The sequence below is a fragment of the Astatotilapia calliptera genome, chromosome 1 (assembly GCF_964374335.1).
Source record: "Astatotilapia calliptera chromosome 1, fAstCal68.1, whole genome shotgun sequence".
NCBI lineage: Eukaryota > Metazoa > Chordata > Actinopteri > Cichliformes > Cichlidae > Astatotilapia > Astatotilapia calliptera.
Genome location: NC_137422.1, coordinates 2,805,026 through 2,832,853, shown reverse-complemented (window position 1 = coordinate 2,832,853; position 27,828 = coordinate 2,805,026). Strand labels below are relative to the sequence as shown.

Genomic DNA, 27,828 nt, shown 5'->3' with positions numbered 1-27,828 from the left:
GATTCTATTATGAACATAATGCTGATTATGCTGTGCGAATGAAAATGTTTTTTAAAAATGTGATAATTAATCGACTTGTTTTATTTTAAAGTCGGTGAACCACGGATGACTTTTTACCTTTTTGGGTTTTGGGCCACACTAGTTGCCGTAGTGACGTCAGCTTATAGAAATCGTCAGTGTCAAGATGGCTACGGAACCAAATAAGACCGAAATCCTTACCATTTTCAAAAGATTAAGATCTGTTCCTACCAACAAGGTAACCGAATACTCACCATCATTGCTTGTGTATTACTTTGTGAGGCTTTTTTATACTGGCAGTCCATGATTAGCTTTGGACAGGAGAAATTACCTGGGAAGCTAGTCGTGTTCTAGCACCTAGCAAGGCCCGGCTACACGGTAAGACAGCTAGCAAAAGCTAATGACTACTAGCCTACCGGTAAAGTAGTCTAACATAAAGGCCACGTATGTGTAAGCTAAGGAAGCTAACTTGTTCCGCTGTGCCACGTCGGGAAAATTATGGGAGAATCGTGAACTAAATAGACTAAACTTTTGATATGTCCGATATTGGGGACTCATTTAGTAGTGGTCGTTAGGTTTGCTTTGAAAGCCGTGAAATTTGACTCATTTCATTGATAAGTATCTGTTAGTGCTAGCAGAGTCTGATGTGTTGGCGCTCCATAACGTTTGTCAGTCAGAACTTCGGTTTTACAGTCATTTGTTCGGTAGGTGTTCTAGCTAACGGTTTACAGAGTGACAGTATAGTTTAAAATTAGATTATAAAAGACGATGGTACTGTAAAGTCATTAAGCGTTCAAAGTAAGTGACGGAAATACATAAGCAATATTATTTTTGTTTATTTATTTTTACACAGGAATGATGTTTTACTTACTCCGAGTCAGGCGTTTGGGCTATATGACCCTGCAAGCCTTTGTCCTGCTGTTTATGAGATTTCGTTTGATTTCTTTTAACTACTCTGTTAGTTTTCATATTAGCAGTGCAGTATGAACAGGTATGTAACAGTGTGTGCAGCAAGTGTGTAACAGGTTAGAGTGAAGATGAAGTCACTTGATAATAACGTTTTCTTTAAAGGCAGAAAAAAAATGTATAATGGATTACAGTCAGAGCTGTAAATGTCTGCGTTTTTATTTTTTCATTGAAAGCATGTGTTTTTTATTGACATCATTTAATGAATGAACAGTACACTGCGACTCTCTATATATGACAGTAATCATTTGAATATCATTTCTTCAATTATACTGTGCAGTACAATTTTCTAAGTAAATTGATCATCTATATCGGTCTTTACAATCCACAGCAAAGATAGTAATGAGAGATCGGGTATCGTTTTCTTGTATACATGTGCTTATAGTAGTAGTAGAAATGGAAGCAGTAATGTCAAAAACATTCATTCATTCATTACTGTGCTTTGTAGAAATTGTGCTTCCTGGCACGTTGCCTGCCTAGAAGCAACACAAAAGCTCTGTCGAAATGGGTGAAACACACCTCAGGCAGCCATGTGCGTGACGTGGATGTTTTGAAACGCACTTCACAGAAGTATTATGAAACGTGGTGTTGGAAAGTCCAAGCATCAGCATTTTATCCCATTATAAAAGCTGGACGTAGTAAATGAAGCCAACCTGAAGTTCTCTCTCATTTTAACAACTGTATATATTGTATGGTTTTTCAATGCAAAGCACAAAGTCGAGTTTTGAAGTTATTTATTTTTTGCTTTTTTAATTTTAGTTAAGATTTTAGTCACCACAGGAGTTTTGCAGTAATGCCCTTACTGCAGTAGTAATGTAGTAATAGTTTTTATGTAATTCTTTATGAATACATGTTACTTCACATTACCAGCAAGAATATCATGTCATTTTAGAACTCTGACATCTCCTTGAAAGTCAATAAATCGATCTGAAGCTCAAAGTACACACCTACAAAATATTATTAGAATTCATTCAAAACCTTTTAAGCTATAGACAAGAAAGAATGACATGCAGGGACGTAATGAACACAGGAGTTGTTGTGTTTTTTGGGTGGAGAACCCTTTTAGTTCAGTAATATTGTGATTAAATGCCATCAACATTTGAAGAAGTCATTATTAGAAATTCTAGGTTCCATCTCCCAACCCTAAAAGAGGTCTGCAGGTTTGGTGATTTTCAGCTCTTTTGGAGTTGATCCATTCTTTTATAGTCAATTTGAAAAATTGGAAATGCACTGCTGGACTTGACTATACTGAACAGGCCAATCACAGGCATTTTGGGCTGATAAATGCAATTTATAGTTACATCTCTAAGGAAGTGCATGCAACATTACAAACAACAAAATAATAAATAAAATTAGACATGCGCGATCTAAACTATGGCATGAAAATGTTACCTTTATTCTGTGTTGTTGGAAGCTATTCTGACATTAATAGGAGGCAAAGTTTTGTGCTGCTGAAAACAGACAATATGATGGTGTAGAGACATTAATTAATATTAATAATCGATTAATAGTAATTAATACAATATTTAACATTATTTCACTTTCAGTCTGAAAAATGCTCCACCTCTTGGCTCTTCACGGTGTGTAAACACTCAACAGCTCCATGTTAAACTATGTCATTGCTGCTTTTCTGTGACAGTAAATTCAATGAGAAAGTCTTCAGGAATGTTGAAACGAGCTGTTTAAATATAACTGACTGGCAACATTATTATCTGGTGATGATGTTGCTTCTCTTGCTCATATTGCATGATTAGCAGCAGGAAAATGTAATGGACTGTGACCACTTGGGTTGGTCGAGGCAGAAATGTTTCATTAAAATGCTGATGTTCTGTCTGCATAGGTATGTTTTGACTGTGCTGCCAAAAACCCCAGTTGGGCAAGTATTCCATATGGTGTCTTCTTGTGCATCGACTGCTCTGGCATCCACCGCTCACTGGGAGTGCATCTCAGTTTCATCAGGTAAACTTCATTGTACCTCAGCTTTGTAGCTGATCTAAAAATGTGTCGGTTTATGATATTTTAACACAGAAGGAGGGTTTTGTTCTGGGAAAGACTGTTAGTAAATCTGTCCATGTTGACTTTCCACATTGTCCCCCTTTCCTCCGCAGATCCACTGAGTTAGACTCCAACTGGAACTGGTTTCAACTTAGGTGTATGCAGGTTGGAGGTAACGCCAATGCGGTAAGTCTGAACCTGAGTACCAAGTGTAATGAGGTTTTTCTCAAATAAAAAAACAAAACGATTGTTGTCTTTTACCTAAATGAGCCATGTTTTGTGAAGTGTGGCTTTCTGGTACGACACGTCTGTGGTTTCTAATTCTTCTGAAATGTCATTTCTGTTTTTTAAATCTGAAGACGGCATTCTTCCGCCAGCATGGCTGCTCCACAAACGACACCAATGCCAAGTATAACAGTCGTGCTGCCCAGATGTACAGAGAGAAGATCCGACAGCTAGCAAATGCTGCATTGTCTAAATATGGCACAGACGTGAGTATCAATGAAGGGAAAACGTTTAGGAAATGTTTACGTCACTGCAGATGTTATTATTTCTGCGTAGGCTTGCGTGCTCCTAGTTTAATGAGTTGTTGGTACATTGAGGCTCAGTGATAAGAGTGATAAAAGGATTATTAGTGTTTGAGCCATGTGGCAGTTCTAGTTCAAAGTACATGGTAAATGGACTTTTACTGTAACCGAGCACTGAAAGTACTACAAGCTTCATTCACCAGATCATTAATATACCTTGTCTAACATTTGATTCAGTGGCTTTCCCAAGTACTCTGACATGCAGACTCAAGTAGCCATGGATCGAACCAATGACCATCCTTTTGTTTTATAAACAAAACCATCATTAATTCAGGATCTACTCTACTTCAAAAAATATGAAAAGCTTTTGAATTTACAACACAAGTTTTCCTTTTTGCTGTTGCAGCTTTGGATTGACTCGTCTGCAGGAGGCACGCCTGCAGCTTCTGACAAGAAAGAAACAGACTTTTTTGATGAACACACCCAGGTTTGTTTTTGTTTCTGGTGCTTTTAATGTCACAGCATGTTGTTTAATCACATCTACAATATTATAGTGTTCCTCACGCAGACGTTCCAGGTTTAATTAGCAACTCATTTTAGCATTTCTTTTACAGTGCACAGAACAGTGGCCTCCATTCCTCTCTTAGTTGTAGTTAAGTCATTTCTAACCAGCTAACCATGGCCCTTTCCATCTTGCAGTGTTTCACTACTCTCTGGCTCACTGGCCATGTCACTGTTGTGGTGGTGCTCGTTATCTGCTTCTGCAGCAGAGTGCTGCAGCTCCACTGGCCTGCAGTTCTTTTTCTGCTCTGGTGCTTATTTAAAGTCTGAACGTGCATCAGGTGGAAAACTGCAGATCAGAGAAAGAACTTCCATCTGCAGCTGCTTTCCGAGACTTTTCTAGTTAGTCTAGACGTTTAGTTAGTGTTTAGTTATTTGTTACAGAAGAGAAACTTGCTGTGTCTGTATTCACCCCGTCTCCTACTGAAATAATACTTACTATAAATTCCACTGTTGGGTCTGTGTTTCCACAAGCCCCGCTAGTTTAGAGACTTATTCTCCGTTTGCGTTTGTTTCACGTGTCGTGTTCAGCGTATGTCAAACGTACAAAACTTAAGAGTCACCAAGCTTTGTATCTGTGACAGAATTGTTTTTGAAATTTAGTTATTGAAATTATTATTATAATGATTAAAATTCTTATAAGATTTTGTGCCTCATTTGGAGAAAAACCTCGTGTGTGTATGTACAGATGAGCATATCATCTCCTTCCCCATTATGAATCTATAGGAAATGCTGCTTTAGGTATACAAGGCTGTGTGTGTGTGTGTGTGTGTGTGTGTGTGTGTGTGTGTGTGTGTGTGTGTGTGTGTGTGTGTGTGTGTGTGTGTGTGTGTGTGTGTGTGTGTGTGTGTGTGTGTGTGTGTGTGTGTGTGTGTGTGTGTGTGTGTGTCAAACACATTGTTAAAGTTCAAACAACAGCATTTGAGTAACTAAAGTGTTGAGTTTCACTAGTTTCAAGACTAGTTAATAAGACTAGTCTTCTCAAGACTGGTTTATAACTGCCACGTGGGATTATTACAGTTCATCATTACAGTGAGCTTATAAAATATATGTTGTTGTTGTTGGTCAGATTTTAAGTGTTTCTGATTAAACAGTGAGCCACAAATGATTTGTGTATAGTTTAAATCTCCTGAGTGAAAGACGTATAGATTTAAAGTTACAGGCTTAAGTTGCATCCGTTCTTTAAATTTAATGACATTTATTTTTCAGCCTATTAATGACTGGAACGTTGCACCATCCTCTGAGCCAGAGCAGAACGGAGCCACTCTCACCCAGCAGCTGACGAACACAGCTGCTAAAGGCCAGGATGACACCCGTAAGTAAAATGAATCTTAGTTGTCAGCGTTGCATTGCCAGGTTCATTGTGTTTGGTGTGCTTGCTACCATGCAGACACGCAGACTTGCAGCTCTAATAGCTGTGACTAAATCTAATGTGTGAAAAGGTGATGGGATGAATGAGTCGTTACAGGTCTTTACTTTGTTTATTTCAAAGAGCTATTACTTCATTAAAAGACACGTCCTGGTTAGTTTGGTTGGAACGTGCCCATAGTGATTAGTCATCTTACCTGGAACTGCTGATGCCTTTGAAACCAGTGGGAATCACAGTGCTTCTGCATTTTGGCTTAGTTTTTGTTAATAAAATAAAGAAAAAGTTATAAAATGAAGTCAACACAACCTCACATGAACAACACCACATTATACACAGTATACTTTTTATTGATGTCCTGATATTAAAGCCTTAAAATGGAAAGGGGGTAAACGTCCTTTTTCACATGACTGTTTATTTTCACATTGATCCTGTTTTGAATGCAGCAAATAAATACTAAGAAAAATGCAGTAAGTATGTCTGAAACATTCTTTTGTTGCTTCAACCTTGTTTTGCTTTTACCTTTTTAGAGCCAGAGGAAGGACCCAGCATTGATGGTTTGAGCACATCACCCAAAGCTGCCATTGGTGAGTGCATTAGCTTCACAGAGCCTCTGTCCTTCTGTAACTGCACAGCTGTTATCTGTAGTTTTTCTTTGTGTTGCCATTTATGTTTCTGTGTATAGATACTTCCCTTACTCTGCTTCGACTGTGTTTATACTTTTGTATCCATACATCCTTTTGTCTGTGTGTTCCTGTGAAGACTGTCCCAGTTTCGAGTCATATTATTCACATTCATTCATAATGATTAGAATATTTCTGTCGTACTGTGAGGCTGGTTGGGAGCTACAGTGGGAGGAATCCCAGGTTCTTCTAGTCGACATGCACAAGTGTCCCCGGGCGAGATACTCAACTTTAAATACCTCCTGATGCATCTGTCAGAGTATTAGTGTGTGTGTGGTAGTTCACCTTTAATAAAGCACAGTATCATTAGGTCTGAATGGATGAGTCAGTGTTCCTCAAAGTAGAATCGTGTAATAGAAGTACATGCACATTTACATAGTGGGTCATTCTCCACTTCAGTTCAACTCAGTTTTATTTCTTTTGACAACAAAACCATCATTAATGTGCCTTATGTAAGGTACAAAACCGCCTGAGCCTACAGCTGCATAATGTGGGGAAGGTTGAGGGTCACCAGGGGCAACACTTACTATGAGCTTTATCAGAAAGCAAGTTTTATAAGCAGAGAGGCTGTGGGCCTCCAAACATGGAGCAGGTTCCACGTGAAAGCTGAGTCTCCTGCTCTAGTAAAGTGATGTTGTGAAGTCTTTAAAATCATTGAGAACATGAAACATTTTATCTAATATATTAATTAGTACTCTTGTTACCAAGAATCATGATCTCATAATTGAATTGTTTGCGAGTACAAACTAGTATTTATATTAAGTAGCGTATGTCAGAAACAGTATGTGGCTCTTATGGGAATCTTGCTTTTGTTGAACTGCATATTAAGAGTTCCTGAATTTTAATGAATTCATTTTTCTCCTGATTTGACTTATCACTTCTGTAATGCTTCTATCGAGTGTGCATATCCACCACGGGTAGTGTAATCTAATCTGGAACATGAGCATTATGACTGTGCTGACTGGTTTGTCCTGCTCTTTAGAGGACTCCATGCGTTTGTCATCACGTGAAGGATGGACACCTCAAGGTGATACGTGTGGGTGTAGTTTGCACCAGCTGCTTTCTAGCTCAGACGCATGGTTTTGTTGCTTTTATTAACATCTCCTCAGTCACCTCCTGTTTCTCCTACTCTGTCATGTAAACAGTATCAGCTCACTGGTCTTATTTGTACAGCTGTTCAACAAGATACTCTTTGACAAGCATAAAGCTCTTTATTGTCATTGAGTGAAACTTAATTCAAAGTTACTACACTGTGCAAAACGACTACGTACTTTGCCAAGCTGTTGAGATCGTCTGTGTCACCACCGTAATGTGACTGAAAAGTAAAGAGTTTCCTAAATGTCTGTAATGATAGTTGCTGCCTGTCACTCTGAAATTGTTACCAGGATGTGTAACTCTGCTGAGGGCAAAGTGGCTGACTAACATTGGCATTACTGAACACGATGTTCTTGCTGGAATGCAAAAAAAGCTGGTTTTGTGAACCTGAGGTCTAAGTGCTGTGGTGCGGTGCCTTTAACTGAGCAGAACGCTTTTGCTGCACTGATTTCTTTAATTTGTGATTTAGCAATTAAAAACCTTGTGAATGCTGTTTCACTGCAGAAGCATCTTTCACCAAATGTAGGTTGTTTTTCCAGAGCTAATGAGCTTTTTTAACCTCTGCTTTGGCGCCAGATGAAGCTGTTTTCGTGCATAATGAGCCCTGAACTCTGCAGATTGTCTGATGGAGCTAAATGTGAGAAGTCAGTTTCAATTTGTGTTTTATTTATACAGCTATGAATCACAACAACAGTCGCCTCAAGGCGCTTTGTATTGTAAGGTAGACCCTACAATAATACATGCAAAGAAAAAAACCCAACAGTCATATGACCCCCTATGAGCAGCACTTTGGCGACAGTGGGAAGGAAAAACTCCCTTTTAACAGGAAGAAACCTCCAGCAGAACCAGGCTCAGGGAGGGGCGGGGCCATCTGCTGCGACCGGTTGGGGTGAGAGAAGCTCACAGCTCCAGCTGCACCATGTTGGACTGCAGCTGGTGATTGTAGTCTCCATTCAGTTTGAAGCATTGGTGAGCTCAGAGTACTGGCACCAGTTCTCTGTGACCTGCTGTGAGTTCTAGTCAGTGGCAGTTTGCATCCGACCTGTAGAGGAGTACAAGAGCGACTGTCTCCAGTGGGAAGGATCAGAGCTAGCTGGACTTTGAAACAGCTGAGGGGATTGTCCACTGACTAAATTATTGTTGTTAATGTCTGAGACGCAGAAGGATAAAATAAAAAATGAACTCAAAATATAACTGGATGTTCCTCCTGAGTAATGTTTGTGTGGGAAACGCCATTCTAAAACTAAACAAAGGAATTTTTCCAGGGGAACTCGGACAGTGTCCTGCCCTGATTATTCCAACATTGTTCGGAAGTCATGAGTGAAAATATCTCGAGAGATAAAATGATGTTGTAAATGTGTTTTAAAAAGACATTGTCCCATGTGTTACAGATCTGAAACCTTCTATCATTGGGAAAAAGAAGCCCATGGCAGCTAAAAAAGGGGTGAGTCAAACCACAAATATTTCATTGTTTCTCTACCACATGAAGCTGCTGAAAAAAGCTCAGGATTATTTATTTCCTAACATGACAAAAAGTTAGTATCATGAATTTTCCTTCACATTCCCTCTTCTGTGAGTTATCAGCTTAAAGCTGAGGACGCACTTTAACCACGTTTTCCTACTGATGCAGCTCGGTGCAAAGAAAGGTCTCGGTGCCCAGAAGGTGAGCAATAAGAGTTTCTCAGAGGTGGAGAAGCAGGCACAAGTGGCTGAGAAGCTGAGAGAGGAGCAGGCCGTGGAGGCTCAGAAACAAGCCGAGGAATCCATGTAAGAATAAGAGAAAGAATACTCTCCCTTATTTTCATTCATCTAGTTTTTTTTAATGCTAAGCCGTTTTATTCTTTCCAGCCACACACCTCTATGTTTTACCTTAATAAAGTAGCTTTGCTTGAGTCACACACAGCCAGCAGTAAATGGAAAAACAAGCTGAATCAGTGTTCACAGCACGCTGCATACTCGTTATTTAAAACTTTGGCCTTGTTTTATGAACATCCACCACAGTAAAAGGCAAAATAAGAAAAGCATGTAATAAAAATCAAAAGTCAAATGAATGAATGTTTAAGATGGATCTTTTGTACGTTTTTCCCAATTAAAAAAAAAAAAATCTAATGTTTAAAATTCTGTTCTGACGGCTGCAGTGTTGCCTCGATGCGTTTGGCCTACAAAGAGCTGGAAATTGACAGAAAGATGGAGGAAAAGAAGCTCCAGAATCTGCAAGGCAAGAAAAAAGAGCAGGCTGAGAGACTGGGCATGGGTTTCGGCAACAGGAGGTAAACACATTTTTCATTTCAGTTTCAGAATTTAGCTGAAGATTCTCGACATATAGGATGCAAGAAAAATGCAATATAGTGTAGCTTATAGCAGCAGATAAGAGTCCATCTGGGAAAGAAGGATTACCACTTGAAAATGTTCATGTGAAAGACCACCTTATAAAGTGCTTCCAGAGGAAATGATGAGGGACAAAATCCTCGCTGCTTGTTATGTGAAAAATCTGAACGTTATTTGAAACAACTATGTGCCCTGAGACTTATTAATTTGGCCTTAATGTGGATTCTTTTGTGATGTTTGGTGCAGTTTTCTTGTTTTTTTGGGGCTTTTTTTTCAGCAGGATTTGAATATCGCTAACAAGTTGATTAGTTCATATTTGCACATCTTAATGTTTAAGTGAAATGTGTGTTTAAGATTATACAGTATATGCACATAAGGCAGCCTTTTTTTTGGTAATGTGCTGGAAAAGCTTGAAAATTGACCTTGAAAGTTCTTGAATTGAATTTGAACCTTGATAATAGTTTTTGCTCATAACACAGGAAGCTAACGCAGAATAGAGGAATGCCAATTGTTTGTTAGGTCTGTAAATGTGAGCATTTATTTCCTGTTGCAGTGCCGTGTCACATTCAGTGATGTCAGAGATGCAGGTCATCGAGCAGGAAACGCCCGTGGGAGCAAAGTCCTCTTCTCGCTCCAAACTGGAAATGTTTGATGAGCCTGGTTTCACCTCTGGACCTCCAAAGTGCGCACAGAACCCACTTATGTATCATGGATTCATTATCTACCACAGAACATAGAGAGAACTGAGTGCACTCCCTTAATAACCCACTGTGTTTTGCATCTTAGATACAAAGACAACCCATTTACAGTGGGAGACAGTTTTGGATCCCGTTGGGATACTGAAGGAGGAACTGCCTCTTTCACCACCTCCTGGGCACTGGAGAAAGATGACCCCAAGGAGGAGGTCACCATCTCTAGTATCCAACCAACTGGAGAGCGGTACACACATATTCACTTGCCAAATACATACATGTCCTTTAGCTTCTGTCTAAAGCTCTCAGCTCTGACGCACGTTCTCAATGCTTAAACTCAGACTCCCCAGCAGAAGAAAAGCCGACGTCTCAGCTTCAGTTTCCGAGTCAAGTGAGGCCAGGCAGAAGTTTGCCAATGCAAAGGCCATCTCCTCAGACATGTTCTTTGGTCGGGAGAGTAGTGCTGAGGTGAGAACCTTCTCGTCTTCATTTCACTATAAAACAGTTCAAATCTAGGGCCTCTGTAGGCTTGTAATTAACATGTCACCTGTCATCTGTTTACTATGTTCTGTTCTTACCTCATGGTTGACCTTTGTTTCATCTTTCTCTCAGTATGATGCAAAGACGAGGCTGGAGAGCATGTCTGGAAGCACTTCCATCAGTTCAGCTGACCTGTTTGGAGATGGCAGTGACCACAAAGGTAAACGTTAACCAGCAGTTCTTATAATGTCAAGGTTCATTTACTCCTCAGCGCTCATCTGCACTTTTGAGCTTCCTCTTCTAACTTGTGTTTACAAAACTATATATTACTCTACGTGAAAATAGGGGAAATAACTAATGATTCAATGCAGAGTGGTGTGTACTCTCATAGAAAGCAAAGAAACACTTAGTGGTTCATGGGAATCCCTCAGCAGCCTGCACCTACTGCAGCATAACTAAGGGAGGATTCAGGGTCACCTGGTCCAGCCCTAACTATATGCTTCAGCAAAAAGGAAAGTTTGAAGCCTAATCTTGAAAGTAGAGATAGTGTCTGTCTCCTGAATCCAAACTGGAAGCTGGTTCCACAGAAGAGGGGCCTGAAAACTGAAGGCTCTGCCTCCCATTCTACTTTTAAATACTCTAGGAACAACAAGTAGGCCTGCAGAGAGAGAGCGAAGTGCTCTAATAGGGTGATATGGTACTATGTAATTATTTATTTATTATTTATGGGATTCAGATTTTAATCTGGATTTAACAGGGAGCCACTATATGGGAGAAATCAAATCAAAATATCACATATGGACTCGACAGTCTCAAACCCCACTGACACTGGATTATTGTGTTAAATCTGCAGACAGGGTCTGTATCCTACACCTTTGGGGAAGGTACAACTACCTCATTGGCAAATGCGATACGTGTGTTTGGCAGTAATGTTGATTAGATCAAGGCTGATACCTTGGTATGAGATATTATCCTTTATGCTTAAAGAAGAGGCTTCGCACATGAGTGCACGAGTACAAATGCAGACAATGTCAGTGTGGATGAAAGCTGTGCTATTCTGCTTTAGTCCCAAATAGACAGCTGATTCTCACTGAAGATGTTAAACCTTCATTCTATCCCCTCAGCCTCCTCGTAGATGCACATTTGGTACAAATTCGTTCTTCAGAAAGCTTGACCTCTGACGTCAAGGTCACTGATTTTCAGTGGATGCACCTGTGGTGTGAATTCAAAAGTCTTGGCTCACCTCATTTTCAAGTTACTGTGATGCTGCCTCAGGCTGAGTGGTAAAAATGATATATGATGACCTCCAAAAAGTTAGTGAATAACAAGAGTGGGATTTCTAACTTGAGCCACGGATTGCTGCATGTAGAGGTGACGTGGCCTACGGTGTTTTCAGCAGAATCACTGCCGTGTGAAACCAGCCTAACTGATTTGGATGTGTGAAAAAGTCCCGTCTGATTAGACTTCTCTGCTCCTCTCAGGAAGAGCCTCAGGCTTTGACAGCGTGCTTCCCTCTGGCTCGGACATCGCTCAGTTCAAACAGGGAGTCAAGACCGTTGCGGGAAAGATGGCTGTCCTCGCCAATGGTGTCATGAACACGATCCAGGTGAGACTGGTCCACGAATCAGCTGCTTTATTTCACTTGAATCCTTAAGTTTGCTCATACTTCTCCTTGTTTTTGTGTTTATTCCCTCCTCAGGACCGCTACGGCTCCTACTGAGCAGCATCGACCGGTGGACTAACACCTGTGTGGAGCCAGACAGCCTCTTGACTGACACGTGCATTTGGACGGAGAAGATGGGACGAGACATGGACAACAGAAAGTATTGCATGGGAAAAGAAATGTCCGTCACGTCCGTCCTCCATTATTGACAGTTTGAGACGGTGTTTTCTTCTCTCATTCTCATTAGCAGACTCTTTAAGTTTCCATGAGCAAAGCCGAGCGTCACAGGTTGTATTCTTTTCTAAACCAGAGTTTTGTTGTAATTTACTGTTTGGAATACTTTGGTCTTAGATTTTCAAAATGATGCCAGAGTTCATTCTGCTTTATTTTATTCCTTTGCAGAAGTTGTTTATTTCCATTCATATAATCAAATATGTCATGCTAGTTTTTGTTTTATTGTGAGATTTAAAAAAGAGGCAGTATATATTTTAGTGTTATTTGAACAACAATCGCAAACAGTGCTGCTCACTTACTGTGGCACTTGTCCACAGTTTGTTTTCTTCGTAAAGCACTGACTGATTTTCAACTCTTTGAGAGGAATTATGCGTTTCTGTCTGCGTGAAACATGGAAGCATCACATTTTTGATGTGCAAGTTGCTATGGTTACATGCTGTGTTTGAATTAGATTGTGCAGCAGTAAATCCATCATTCCCTATAACAAACTTCCAGCGTGCAATACTGGGAATTAGGGAGGGTTAAATCCAACTCCAATAGGCACTGCAGACAGAATATGCTGTCCCAGCTCAAAACTATAATACTGTATTGACTATGCATCTCCACTCTGCCACCTTCAGCTGTGTTTCACTTGTTTTTGCTTGTTGAACCTGGAGTCTGCCTTGATTTACCCTCAGTGCTTTGATTTTTGGAAAGCTTGTATCTTTTAAGTTCACATATTCAGTTTTAAATAGAAAAATGATCCTCGAGTATTTAACTCGAGGCGAGGAATTCTCTCTAAATTTCACTGCCATGTACAATGCAGTTAAATACAGTGAACTTGAACCGTGAAGATTCACCGCGCTTGTTCGTATCCCATCTTGTCTCGTGTGTTCAGGGCAGACTTTACGTTCAACAAGTTTTGGAAATTGGATAAAATTCGAAAGTAGTTTTTTTTTTTTTTTCCCTCTGTCATGCATCAAAGTGTAATTTTGATCACCCCGTGTGTGCGCCCTTCCCATGGTAAAAACGTGGGGCGATAGGATGAAACATTCAAAGCTATTTATTTGTAGGTTACAAAAAGAAACAGTTAATAAAGATCAAAAACCTCTGCTTTGTTTTCACTGACGTCAACTTTCTCACAAACACCCAAAGCTGTGGTTGCTGCCGTACTAGATTTTACTCTGTGCAACATTCACACATTTTTATATAAAAGCAGACTTGAAATGAAAATGATCCAAAAGTGGAAAAAAAGTGGGGACACCCCACAGATTTTAATGCAAAGAAATTGAAGTCAGCCTATTTCAGTCCAGCAACTCAAACTGTGCTGCAGGCTGTAAACATGCAGTTTGGACTGGACAGCCTGGTTCTGCTGTTGGTGTCTTCCAGTTAAAACTGAGTACTTCCTTCCTCACCCAACACTTTCTCATAGGGAGCTGTGTGATTGAACTGTCTAACATTGTAGGTGCTTCAGTATCAAACACTCTCAGGTGAGTTGGTGCTATATAAATAAACCTGAATTAAAGTGAGCTGGTTCTGGTACAAGTGATTTAGCTCCCATCTTCCAGCCCTGGAGGTTGTTTGGTGGGAACATGATTACTGTGGATATGAATCCATTCTGTTTGTGGAAAATCTGAAGAATGACCAGAACAGACGTCTGTTGTTCAATGCAAGGTTTATGCTGTTGTATTACAAGCTCTAAGCCTTATAATAGTTTCTAAACTACTGTTGCTTCAGCTCATCCTTAGCGTACGTAAGTGTTTGTTAGCCGACTGTTACTATTAATCACAGTTTGATTCAAATGTTATAAATAATCAAATTTCATCACTGTTCAACTGATATCTATCCATGTAATTTATCATCCACATTTCACCTAATTACAACAGGGTTGACTTTTTTTTGCTTTCCACAAAAAGAAAAACCTGCTGAATTTATCATCTGTGGTTTTCTTCCAAAGTGTTGCTTCAGTGTTTGTTTTTAAATCTAAAAGGTAAAAAAAAAAAAAGCTGGAATAATTCAGATTTGGGATTTTAATGTTGATTAGAAAAAAAGAAAAAGACCACAAGAAACAGGAAAAAATGCAGCTAACCTCAGACTAACCTGTCAGTCGGTTATTCAACTGTAATTTTGAGCATTTGGAAATCTATAAATTACCAAAAAGCAAGAACAATAATAACAAATTATATTTGTGCATGCAGACTGTCAGCAAATGAGAGCAATTGTGTTGAGTTCATGTATTATGAAGACATGCTTTGCTTTAACCTGTATAACGTGTAGGCTCACTGTATTTACATGGGTCCACCTTCCTCTCTGCAGCGAGCTGCTGAAATACATCATCTGTTATTGACAGATAAAGCAGTGCAATGATGGGCGGAGTTCACAAAGAGATTCTGCTATAAATCAGGCTCATAGTGTGTCTACACTGCAAAGATTTAGGACATATTTTGTGTACCAAAAAACTTGCTGAGCGCTGGGATTTTAATTATAACTGTAATGATTTCATTTTTGTCCCTCACTGCAGGCCAGTCATTTCCAATCATTTTATCTGATTTCTGAGGAATTATTGCAAGAGTCTGTGTCTCTGTTCCATCCTGGCAACTGATGGGTCCTTTGTGCAGTTTCTCCAGCTGATTAGCAAACGTCAAAGATCCGAGTGCAGGTTTTAGCCCCAGTTGTAGAAGTAGATCTTCTGCCAGGTGGGGAGATAACCCATCAGAGGACCTGAACACAGAGACAACACAATCAAACCCAGCACTAATAGTTCATGAAATCATGTATCATATGGTGGAACAACAGTGCCAAAAAAACAAGAAAAGAAAAAGATCTCTCTCCATGTATCCATATATGTGTACATGTATATATGCAGGAATGAGTGTGTTGCTACAAAAATGCAGAGAAAAGGACAATTAACAATGGAAGAGAGACAGACCATCATAATTCTTAGGTCTGTAGGTCTGTCCGACAGAGAAACTGCAAAGAAAGTCAAGGTGTCAGTGAGTCCAGTTTCCTCCTCCTGCACTCAGAAACAAACTGACAGGAAGTGCAGACCCAAAGACACGACTGGATCAGAGGACACGTTTCTGTGTGATCGGCGGCTCACAGCACAACAGCTTCATCGCAGCTTAACAGAGGTCGTAGTAAGAAAGGCTCAGTCTCAACTGTGAAGAGAAGACTTTGAGCTGCAGGTTTGACAGGACGAGTTGCAGCAATATAATTAAAAAAAATACATTTAAAAACAGGCCTGGGAGCGCGAGGGACTGCGCTCCTCTGGACTCTTTCTTAATAATAAACTCTGCCTGTGATAAGTAATGTGACGGTACGTTTTAGAAAAAGAAAGAAAACAAATAAAAGTGAATTATCATATCATATGTATAACACTGTAATAATGTATCGCAGGTATCACCTGTGATTGGCCTACCTGTGAAAAGTAACATCTCATAAAACTTTACAGTATTAGAAACAAAACTGAGGACAACCTCTAAAGAAAGCAGCTGAAAGAAGAAAACATATATATATATGATAATGTGATTACAGTGGTTTTTGAGAGAAGATGGTATTAGAGATAAAGTCAGATGGATCATCTGTGGCAACCTCTAAATGGAGAAGCCGAGAGAATAAGATAGATATGATAATGCAGTTTCAGTGGATGTTACTGGATTTTTAGTGTCGATGCACATTCACGTGACTTTCAAATGAAGTGGATTCTCCCACATGTTAACTCAAGGTTCATACACCTTTTTCAGGGTCAAATTCAAGCACTGTTTAAGCACTTTCAAGGTCCATTTTCAAGCTTTTCCAGCACACTTCATATAAACTTAAAACACACATTTCACTTAAAAATTAATATGTGCAAATGTGAAGTTCATTCATTCAAAACTAACTGTGAGATGTTTGACTACATTGCTCTCTGGATTATTGTTACAGTCCTAAATGATCAGCTTTAAAGTGTTTGTGCTAATAACACCATGTACAGTAAGACAGGCATGGAGAACAGCACTGACGGGAGGCTTTGAACAGATGACACACTCAGTTCAATTCAACATATAAGACTTTAAGAACGACCTAAAATCTATTTATTCAGTCCATCACCTGTCATAGAATTATGTCAAATAATAATGTATTGTTCATCTCCCTTAAATAAACAGGCAGCCTTGAAATATGAAATATTCATATACAAAAAACACATATACATGTGTCTGTCGTCTCCGTAGCTGATAGAGCCCCACAGGCCTCAGTGTGAGCTTGAAGCCATTCATAATGTTTAAGTTGTTTAATGTGTCGGTGCTCACGATAAACAGACTTTGAATGAAAGCCGAGGAACTACCCATATGGATCAGTCTGTCATATTGCTATTATTCCCCCTAAGCTGTTGCCAAAGACACCAAGTTAATAAAATCTAAGCATTTTCAAGGATTTCAAGCACCCGTACGAACCCTCTAAACTCATTTCGTCTGTTTCAAATTAAAGAAATCATTTCACCTGATTATTTTAGGCAATTTCAGGTGACAATGTCTCATTTCTCTCTCACACGCACAAATGTTTACAGTACGCATTACGAAGTAGAACTCTGAAATGCATTCAATTTTCAAAAGCTGCTATTTTTTAAAGTCACAATTTAAGTTGTTCTACAAACAGCTTTAAGACGTCTAAATTCTCGACCGTTACAGCAACGCAAGGCAACACCGTGCATGAAGAATGAGCACACGGTTCTACTTACGTGCCACAAGCCCGACTCCTGGAACATGATCAGCCAAAAGTCTGAGCAGGAACAGAATCTTTTCCCTGCACATGAAGGAGTAAAAAGTAACACTGTTAAGAGTGAAGGAACAAGAATTACAATACTGTGCAAAAGTCACCAGCCACTCCTTTTATTTGGGGAGGTGGGTGGCTTCAGGAAGGTACTGACAGGCTTCCTGCTCCTGTAGATGAAACACGAAGCAAACCATCGTCTAGTATGTACCACCAGCTCCAGTTTAGGACATCTGTCACCTGTATTTGTCTGATACATCCTTAGTGCAGGGGGAGGGAGGCCCCTATACATCCGGGCCTTGTAATGAACTAGGTCACCCAACTGCAGCTCACCCAGCCCAAAGCCCCACTAAACCAGGCCGGCAGGACCCATCAGGCCCCACCCATCCCCCAGCTACAACACCCCCACCATCCATCACCGCCTCAACGCCCTGTAACGCCCAATACAAAGCCTTGATACAAGCGATACCCCTTCATTGCATGCCATCCCCAATGAAGACGCCAGGAGGGGTACACGCACCAAAATCCACCCTTAAATGCCACAGAGGACCAGACAGGACAGACACAGTAGGAGTGAAAAAGGAAAAGAGAGGGCCGACAGCACAGAGCCAACCACCAGGATCTCCCCACGCCAGTCTTGCCCCAATGCCTCAATTCCATCTAACCTGCACCCTCTCGTCCCAGCCTACACGACCAGCACCAAGAGGAGGTCATAGCCCACACAGGCCCAGAGGACCCACCCACGGTCCCCCAGAGCAGCAGAAACCATTGGGAGGTTTCTTTACATTTAGGAAACCTTCCTGAAACGGTATAACCTCTGGATTCTGCCGTTCTAACGAGCTTGAAGGTTAATATTTGGTATGACCAAATTTATTTTTCAACACAGCCTCAACTTTCTTCGTTTTTAGGTTCTTCTTGATGAACGTTCCAAAGGTTTTCTTTGGACTTCTTTTTGTTAAATGATTCTGCTTACAAACAAACAAAACAGCTCATGTCTAAAGACATTTTTCGTAAGACTTTTAAAAAGCATAAATAACCATTAGTCTAGACTTTTGCACAGTACTATTTTCTACAGATTGTACAATTATTTATGTCATCCTAATTTTAACACTTTTCAGAAGACGATATAAAACCGCTGAAAACACCACTTAACCACAGATACTTACTCAGAGTATTTGTCATAGAAGGGGGAACGCAGAAGGTAGTAGAACAACAGAAAGGCTCTCCTCCTCATCTCGGCCCTCTCCCATCGATTTTGAAATTTGATGTCGCTGAGCGCAGCGAAGCTGGAAGAAACAGGACAAGCAGCTGAAACGACTTCACGATCTCCTCTAACACTTCGATGCCTCACAGCACACATCCTGAGCTGCTGCTTCATGTTTGTAACTCATTGTTTACTTGTCTGGATGATTGTCCCTCCTGCAACAGCTACTGTGACATCCAGACTGTTCTTCACATTTCCCTGTGATTTTGTTATAAAACAAGTAAAATGCTCATTTATTACAAATTAAAACCGATGGATGAAATTATTTATTCTAATTAAGACCAGTCCTGCTGTGACTTGTATGCAGTGTTGGTCAAGTTACTTGAAAAAAGTAATCAGTAACTAATTACTGATTACTCCCCCCAAAAGTAATCCCATTACTTTACTGATTACTTATTTTCAAAAGTAATTAATTACTTAGTTACTTTTTAAAAACACGATTTACAACCTGAATAGGTGATAAAGCGATAGATCTTTCAGCCCAATTCTACTTTTTCTGCATAATCCATCATACAAAATGTAATCAAATGGAAAAGTCTCTTTTTAAAACTTGTTTTATCAGTTTTAATCTTTTAACTTTATGCATCAAGCAAAACATTTAATTATATGCAACATTCTCTGACTGGAAGAAATTTGTTTAATATTTAAACCTATTTTCTGCACATTCCAGCACATAAAATAAAATATTTTTTGTGTTTACACTCAGTGTTTCAAATAGATGCAAGTAAAACACAGCAGAAAATAAATAAAGTCAAAGACTCAGCGGTCCTGTTGCTCTATTTTCACCTGTAAAGCAGGAGTGGGGTAGGCGGAGGTTTACCCTGGTGCAGGTGTGCCGCGGTCAGTGGAAGAATCCGCGAGTTTCTCTGTGAGTTTCCCATTACGTCGTAGCTACTCGGTGCTTGTTGGAAGTTTAGGGGTTTTTTTCGCTGTAAAAAGAAGTTTTCTTCCCACGCACAGCGGACACTAATGTTTTTGTCACTTTTTATGGAATCAAACTCAAAGGTCAGTACTTCCACGCTTTAAACGCTGCACGCTCATACTCTCTCCCACAATCGATATGTGATCCATTGTTGATCTGCACACAGCTGTTGTCACTAACGGCGCACTCGCTTACGTCACTGTCATGAGACATTCTCGCAAAAAAATCACGGTTTTAGTAGCGCAGTAACGCAGCGTTCCTACGGGAAAGTAACGGTAATCTAATTACCGTTTTTGCAATAGTAATCCCTTACTTTACTCGTTACTTGAAAAAGTAATCGGATTACAGTAACGCGTTACTGCCCATCTCTGCTTGTATGTGGCACAATATAAAAGGTGGATGTATGTGTATTTGGGTACTACGCAGATTGTTTGTTTGGTTATTGTCCTGTCTCAACTCCATCCTCCACCCGCACACATTTTCCTTCCAAGATAATAATTAATAAGTTCTTATTTGATAATGAAGTAGCCAACTGGAGGACTGCAAAAGAGGAACTCGCTTACCTGGATAGTTCAAGGACTCCAGAGATAAGCCATGGCTTCCAAGACTGTTTTCCAAAGAGTCCAAGGCAGAGTACTGCAGTTGGGAAGAACTGATTTAAGGAAAATTATAATAACTTCCCACAAGAGCGAAGTGCAGCCATCTGTAAATGGATATTTATATGAGGCCAGAAAGTCTGAAAACCTTGACCTGTTCCAGGACTAAGTACTTAACTGCTTCAGACTGATTCTCACTGCTTATAAGAAGCACACTCTGGCTCGCAGTCTGCCATCTAGAGGTGACGGTGATATTGCAGCTTTCCGATCCACAGTGTATTTCTGTCAAAGCTGTGGTGGTTTCACAGCAAAGTGTCATTTTAAAAATGTTTTGAACTGTTTATTACTGACATGACAAATATGAATGGACATGAAGGATGTATAAAAACGTTTTCCACTGTTGAAAAAACAGAAATGTTCAAAGGCTAAGAGGGAAAGATGGCATTTGTGATTTTAAATAAATAACACTGGTCCACACAGAGGATGCTACAAAATATGTTTGCTTTTAATCTTCTCAAAAATATTATTAATGCAGTGCAGTTAAAATATCTGCTCTTACTCCAACTGTAAACTTCACACTGAACTTTCTTGTTTGAGTGTCACCAGTGGTGTGTTTGTCCTGAGGTACACGCTTTGGCTGTAAACGTCATCCCCACCTCGTTAACTGTTCACCTGCCTCAACGTAAGAACAGCAAAGATCCCACTGAAAGCACAAAGTCCAGCTGAACAGAATCAAGCTTCTGGGATTTCCTTACCTGGATGATTGAGCGCGTTTAAGAAATATCAGGAATAACAGAACTTTTGTTTAAACAGGTATGGCAACACAGAGAGAGGAAGGTAAGGATACAGTGCGCCAGGGGTCGTCCGATGTACACAGACTCAGCAATTGTCTCTTGGAGCCCCAGAGGTGTTGGTTGGCTGTTGAGTGTTTCCTTTAAGCTGCTCCTTTGCTTTTTGTGACTCTGTGCTCCCCAGAGCCGGGTCTGCAGCGAGGGAGCTGCCACATCACCAACACGGGACAGATCACGCACAAAAAGCACAGAGTTAGAGGTGCATCTTTATTCCGCCTCCTGACACTCGCTCTACAACATTTGCGGATTTTCCTGTCTAACAGCAAAGTAAAAAAATTAATGAACAATGTCTATTACTTTAATCTACAGGACAGAATGAAGTTCATTAAAGGTTTTAACATGAAGACATTTGGTCACTTTTTTGTTTCAGTTACAAATTCAAATCAACATTTTTGAAAACAAGCAGCAAACAAAAGAAGAAAAAACTTTGTTTCTTTTTTTCTTTTTACAGTTTACCACAAAAAAGTTCAGGAATACTTCACATAGCATTGTATAAGTGTTTACTGCTAAAACAGCTGACTATCTATGAACAGGTAATGCAATCAGCCAGTTTTGTAAACCCCTTAAATTAGAGCTGAAAGTCAGCAATTCAATCAGATCTTGAGGACATATTCTCGAGGAGACTTGTGGGGCTAAATACAATAACCCAAGTTCTGTCTGAATTTATAAGAATTTAAAGTCTGCCTACACGACTTCACCACCCCATACATCACATTGATATATAGCAGAAAACTGGCCAGACAACAGAAGAAGCTGAATCACAGTCGTTTATATGCACGGTGAAGATGTTGAAGGAAAATTCTAAATGAAATAAACATCAACATCTGGGACAGATAGAGGGGAACAACATGGAATGGATAAAGCATAGTGCAATTTAAGAACCCTGCTCTTAAATCAAGTGAGGAGGTGATATGAGCTAACAAAGAAGCTTAAGGACAACCTGGTGTTAGTTGGCATTAAGAGATTTCTCAGAAGCCGGCCTTTGTTCAGACAGAAACTGGATATTTTCAAATACCACACCAGCTGAGTACCACAGGATTTGGTTTTAGGCTTAATTGTCAGGCAGCTTGAATCTTAAGAGGTTAAAATGTTTTAAAGAGTTTAAACCAAACTTACCACTGCCGAGCGGCCTAATGACTCGTCCTGACCTCTGGCCCACAAAGCAGGTGTCTTCCTGCTGCTCTGTGTTACTTTCATCTATGGAGAAAAGCGTTAATTTAGCCTTCACGCACAAATCACAGAGCGGGAAGTGAGAAATGTCATTCGTTTGTGTGCTTTAAGGAAGGATTCATTACTTTTGAGGGAGTCTCTGAGCTTTAGCATACAAGAAGCGCTGCTAGCACGTGTTTACTTTATCAGGCTCTTGCCTTTATTTACTTATTTAGCCCAAGTTACTCAGTTAGTTTCAGCAACTGGGCTAAAATGCTTCCCTGCAGCTCACAATAGAAATGCTAACAGTCAAATGTGACAGGATTCTGGAGCCATTATGAATTCACATCTGATTTTACATTCTTCAATTCAAAACAAAACGTCTCACAGTCATTGAAGGTGCAGGCCATTTTATAAAAGACAACTGACCTTCACCAGCAAAGTCTCCACCTCTGTCAAGGGGGATTATGGGAGGTGAAGTCTGGATGCCAGATTTGTACCACAGAAGAAGCACAATCCGAAAAACTGCCCTGTGAAGGAGTCACATAAGATGTCTGTTCTCAGTCATCCAGGTCACGGTAGTCTAAGGAGCTCGGAAAGAAAAGCGACTGGACTCATTAAAAGTTTCTTGAAGATTTTTCACCGCTCATCTGAGAAGCTTCTTGAAATGTCTTCACTTTAAGAAGTCCAGTCGCTTTTCTTTCCGAGCTCCTCAGAAGTCACATAAAAAGCATTTAAAAACTATTCACAACTTAAGGATTTAAAAAAATAACAATTAGAACCTTCAAAATCTGGAAACAAAAATCACAAATAAATCTAGAGAAAACTTCAAAGAGCACTTTGAAAAGCGTAGTCTTCCACCGAGTCACTCCCAGCTACTCACTACAAGGCCAAAAATATGTGGACACGCAATGAATGCTAAGGTTCTTTTAAATTCATGATGCCAAATTTAAAACCAGTCTTTGTGGAGTCCTTTGACAGCTACACTGTCATGTTGAAACAACCACAAAGATGGAACACCATTTGTCTAACACAGACTATATTTTGTGCCTATGCATTAAAGCAATAGGCACAGAAGGAAAGCTATTGTCCTCCTTTTGAACATGTACAGTAATTTTTACTTTTCCATTTTCCAAAAAAATAACTTAAAATGTAGCCTGTGCAAAATCAGTATCAGTGTTTTATAATTTCAAATTAAAGTCAAGTTTCCAAGCCATACTTAAAAATCTGAATAAGTCCAATGACAAGCCATCGTCCAACTTCACCCCACAGCTTACAGGCCCCCATCTCCAGGAAGACCTCCACATACTCCAGCACAGACAGCCACGTCAGGAGCCTCTGTTGAGAGATGGACTAGAAACACCACAACACAAAGGATGGACGACTTATTAGATGAAAAAGGATGAAACCCTCACTTCTTCCCAGAACAACATCCTGTGCACAGTTTCTGAAGTCTTTGTATAGTTTCTTTACTGAAGGAAACCGTACAGTAAAAGATGGATGCAGCCATGGTGATGTTAGCCATTGGTTTCTCAGCCCATCTATTTGAGCCTCAGTGTTAGTGTTTTGGTTGCTGCAATGTTAGTTTTAAAAACCAGAAGTTAACATATTTGGAAAACAGGGTGGAGTGCTACGTCCTCGGCTCACACTAGCAATGGTTACCAAGCTGCATTCTGAAAGCCGTACAGAAGGAACAGGCAGGCACACTGCTACTCATCACAAGCCAAGCTTCTTGGATGAGCTTTAGCACAATTTAATCACCCGACTATAGTGTTTATGAAGGGAGTACAAAAGTATAAAGACCAAAAACTACTTTGTACCAATCTGGTTTACTGATCATTTGATGCCGGGCATTATGGAGCCTTTGGAATCAGCCTTAAGCAGCTACAGCTGGATATTCAGATGAGAAGGCCTGGCTCACAGTCTCCGCTCTAATTTATCCCAAAGGTGAGGTCAGGACTCTGTGCAGGCCAGTCAAGTTCTTCCACACCAAACTCACTCATCCATGTCTTTATGGACCTGGCTTTGTGCACCGGTGCGCAGTCATGTTAAAACAGGAAGGGGCCATCCCCAAACTGTTCCCACAAAGCTGGGAGCATGAAAATGTCCAAAATGTCTCGGTATGCTGAAGCATTAAGAGTTCCTTTTAATGAAACTAAGGCGCTGAGTGCTTAAAAACACCCGCACACCATAATCCCCCCTCCACCAAACTTTACACTCGGCACAGTCCATCAGACTGCCACCGCTCTAGTGTCCAGTGGCAGCGAGCTTTAAACCACAGAATTCAATGGCCTGGATGGGTAAGTGAATACTTTAGCAGTACAGTGTATTTGTCCTATTGTGCTCTGGTAAATCCTATAGGGTCACTAAAACTATAAAAACTGATCATGGTAACAATAGACTAAGACCATAAGTTTTTTTTAAGCATCTCTTTAGAATTTCTAGTTTTTATTGCTGCACCACAAAGGACAGCCATTTCAATTTCACTGCACTCTTCTGCAAAGAGAGTAAATGCTTTTCTTTTCTACTGTACTGTGAGAACTGGTTTTAGTTTGAATGAAAGCAGAGCTCACCACAGGGAAGGTACATCTCAGCCCTTTGCGCAGAATGTGGTCATTGAATAGCACCAGGAGATTGGAGGCAGAGTACACTACAAAGGTAAAAAATGACGATGAAAATATTTGAATAGTACACACCTATATACAGTATGTTCATTTGTGGACACACAATGCTTAGAAAACTGAACAGAATGCATAGTGATAATATAACCTGTAAAGTTTCCTCACCGCTCAATGTTAACATCAAATTATAGTCCATTATTATTCTCAAGTAAGTATCCTGTAATATAATTAATCTGCAAACCATTTATGTCCATTATGTAACTGAGGAAAAAAATATTTCAAAAAGTTTTATAATGCTAAAAATAAATAGATGTTTATTTTGTTTCGTATAATGTTTTGGCGCACAGGCTGGGAGAGGGTCACCATTCTCCAATCAATGTAAAACAGGACATAATCTGGGATTTGAGAGAACATGATGTCTCTCCTGAGATCTCTGAGCCTTTTGGCTTTTCAGAATTTATGTATTCATTCATATTTCTTCATTCACATGGCAAACTCCTACTAATATATGAGGCGTTGATGCAAGAAAGAACTAACTAGTCTCTGTGTTGGTCCTTAACATCTACTTACCTAGTTCAGATATTTCATGGGAATCTGTAAATCTCCCTGCAAAATACAAACAAAGAAAACATGCCGTCATTCATTTTGCACTGCACGAGCACTTGTAGCTAGTGTTGCCGAGCTAAAGTGAAACTAACAAGAGATCTGGAGAGTTCACCTCCCAAAAAACAATCATAAGTCCAGTTGAGCTTTTGCATTACTTCTAAACAGAGAACCCTAATCCCAACACACTGTATAAACCTGCTGCTGCGACTGACCTGCGAGCAGGTAAGAGAGAGTGCGCACGGTACTCTCCAGCTGCGCGGTGGCAGCTGGGTTTCTCCTCACATACTCGGTGTAGCGTTCATAAATGCGCGTCACTTTGTCCAGATACTCCTTAACGTGAGACATTTCAGCTTTCTCTGAAAGACACACTCTGCATTTAACTGCTGTGCTCACAACAGACCAGCTAATCTACTTGTGTGACTTCTTACTCCTATATTCCAAAAGTATATCGTAAACGTCCGCTTCTTCTTCTTCTTCTTCCGCCTGCCATTGCTTTTGGCAAACAGCGAAACGGTGCATTACTCCCACCAACCGGTACGGAGTGTGGACCGAAAAGTAAATGTCTTTCAATATGATCCAGATCAGAGGATTTAACCATCACTGTACCGAGGAGGAGGTTTTGGAGTTGAACTTGTCAGCACCTGACACTCCTGTTAGTGTAATGTAAGATGTTCAACAGTTTCTTCGTCTCCACAGTAATTACTTTTTCCTGTACTGCGTTTCCATGTCATAAATAATGTTCTGTTTAAACTAGTGTGCCCACGTCTGAGTCTAATATGACCATCCTCTCCTGCTCCTTCCTGTTTCTTATTTTTCATAGATTTTCTTTGAACACATGAAAGGCAGTCCTGTTCGTTTAATAATCCTCATCGGTGGATGTCGCATAAAAAGTTAGGACGCGTGCCAAAGTCAGAGGTTAAAAGTGGGACTGTGTTTTTTGTTTTGGGGGGTTTTGCCACAACACCAGAATGACTGCTAAGTTGCGGTTGTGGTACTTCAGCATGTACCTCTAGTGAAGAGGAGCATAAAGGGAGTGAGATTTTTTTAAGTGGCAGGTACCGGGGCGGCATCACGGGCATCAGCAAAAAAAAAAAAAAAATTGCTGGTACTCATGCTGCCCCGACGTCAGCCGGCGCATATTGGGAATGGTACAGGCACCGAGCGGTTTTCTATCGCCCATTTGCTGGGAGTAAGGGCGCCCACCGTTTGCGAGGTGCGCCTGCTGCTTGCGGCGCAGAGAGGAGAGGGCGGGGCGGCGGGGAGCAGCATCTAATAACCAACTCGCAAAATAAAACAAAATAAAAACAAACCAACAAACACGAAAACACCAGACATCATGATACAGACTTATTATTTGCACCGATGTTTTTTTCGAAATTCTATACACGAAAAGTGAGCGCGAGAGTCCTCGGTGCGCCTGCTCACTGCTGAAGTCAAAATAAACTTTATTGTTATCTCCGCTACATACAGTCCAGTATATAGAGAGACAAGATGACGAGGCTCCAGTTACAGCAGTGCAAGTAAACAAACAATAAATATAAGAAAAGTAAGAAAATAAAAATACACTTTAGGATTAGGGGTAAAGGGAGTGTTCGCCCAGGGCGCCAAACAGGCCAGGACCGCCCTGGATCAAGTGTAGCAGAGATTCAAATGAATTTTAGCTGATGATCCACTGACTGAATTCCACCTTCATAAAACTTTATACCATTTAGAAAAAAGACTGCATAAACAAGATACTGTCAGTGTAGAGGATGGAAATCAGCCAGGACAACTCATGAAACACCTGCTAACACCTTGTTGAATTAATTTGTGTAAATCCACAAAGAGCAGCAGGTCATTTGATCACAGCCTAAGAAAATATACTGGAGCTCTCAATAGAAGTTATTGTGTTATTATACTTTTCCCCACATTGAGCCATTACAGCCAATTTTAGGGTTCCTCCACCTGCTGAATCCCACTTTAACCCCTGACTGTACCCTGTTTAAAGGCAACGTCACCCTCTACAATGTAGGCAACAAAAACTAGATATATATTTTTTATTTTCTTTCTTTTTTTCAGATTCTGTTTAACTATAGAATATCGGTACTTTTCCACTGAGATTTAAAACCACATTCCAAGAAATCATTTTTAAAAAATTTTTCCAGCTCGTGCCCATATAACTTAAGCTTGATTGATCATCAACTTTTCCTTAAAAGTTCTAGGATGCTGCTCTGTTCTAGGATGCCCTCTGGACCCAGTGGAGGTGGTGAGTGACAGGGGAATGGCGGCTAAGCTGTCATCCCTGTTGGACAACATCTCCCACCCCATGCAAGAGACTCTGACAGCACTGAGCAGCTCCTTCAGTGGGAGACTGCGGCACCCACGGTGTGGGACGGAGAGATTTCGCAGGTCTTTCCTCCCCACTGCTGTCAGACTCCACAACAAAGACTTTTGCAGCTGATCAAACCCTCACATGTGCAATAAGACTGCTATATGTGCAATTC

General features: G+C 40.3%; 2 protein-coding genes across 3 annotated transcripts; one reads left to right on the top strand and one right to left on the bottom strand.

Annotated features, from left to right (window-relative positions):
- Positions 1–104: 104 nt before the first annotated feature.
- On the top strand, positions 105–13,700 carry arfgap2 (ADP-ribosylation factor GTPase activating protein 2). Of its 2 annotated transcripts, XM_026191333.2 has the most exons (17): positions 105–256; positions 2,825–2,943; positions 3,093–3,165; positions 3,339–3,470; positions 3,913–3,993; positions 5,277–5,382; positions 5,964–6,020; positions 7,099–7,143; positions 8,603–8,655; positions 8,842–8,978; positions 9,350–9,481; positions 10,093–10,221; positions 10,326–10,478; positions 10,573–10,699; positions 10,844–10,931; positions 12,193–12,317; positions 12,411–13,700. In XM_026191333.2, exons 1-17 carry the CDS (start codon positions 185–187, stop codon positions 12,429–12,431), a joined length of 1,650 nt encoding a protein of 549 aa, XP_026047118.1. In that variant the 5' UTR covers positions 105–184; the 3' UTR covers positions 12,432–13,700. The 2 variants fall into 2 exon arrangements, with proteins under 2 accessions (XP_026047118.1, XP_026047187.1); XM_026191402.2 differs by lacking the exon at positions 7,099–7,143.
- On the bottom strand, positions 13,635–25,834 carry pex16 (peroxisomal biogenesis factor 16). Its single transcript, XM_080301408.1, has 11 exons — positions 25,558–25,834; positions 25,310–25,345; positions 24,692–24,768; positions 23,338–23,471; positions 22,548–22,648; positions 22,086–22,166; positions 20,966–21,115; positions 20,086–20,158; positions 18,503–18,622; positions 17,305–17,369; positions 13,635–15,308 (listed from the first exon to the last, which is right to left on the bottom strand). The coding sequence occupies exons 1-11, from the start codon at positions 25,688–25,690 to the stop codon at positions 15,250–15,252; spliced, it is 1,029 nt and encodes a 342-aa protein (XP_080157534.1). The 5' UTR covers positions 25,691–25,834; the 3' UTR covers positions 13,635–15,249.
- Between the last annotated feature and the right edge of the window lie 1,994 nt (positions 25,835–27,828).

Excerpts from the sequence above, each read along its gene's own strand:
- arfgap2 (XM_026191333.2), top strand. The coding sequence starts at position 185 with ATGGCTACGGAACCAAATAAGACCGAAATCCTTACCATTTTCAAAAGA. Across the intron at positions 2,944-3,092 it reads GTGCATCTCAGTTTCATCAG|ATCCACTGAGTTAGACTCCA; the intron begins GTAAACTTCATT and ends TTTCCTCCGCAG. Across the intron at positions 10,479-10,572 it reads ATCCAACCAACTGGAGAGCG|ACTCCCCAGCAGAAGAAAAG; the intron begins GTACACACATAT and ends GCTTAAACTCAG.
- pex16 (XM_080301408.1), bottom strand. The coding sequence starts at position 25,690 with ATGTCTCACGTTAAGGAGTATCTGGACAAAGTGACGCGCATTTATGAA. Across the intron at positions 20,159-20,965 it reads CGGACGACCCCTGGCGCACT|TACTCTGCCTTGGACTCTTT; the intron begins GTATCCTTACCT and ends TCCCAACTGCAG. Across the intron at positions 15,309-17,304 it reads AGGAGTCGGGCTTGTGGCAC|GTCCTCTGATGGGTTATCTC; the intron begins GTAAGTAGAACC and ends CTCTGTGTTCAG.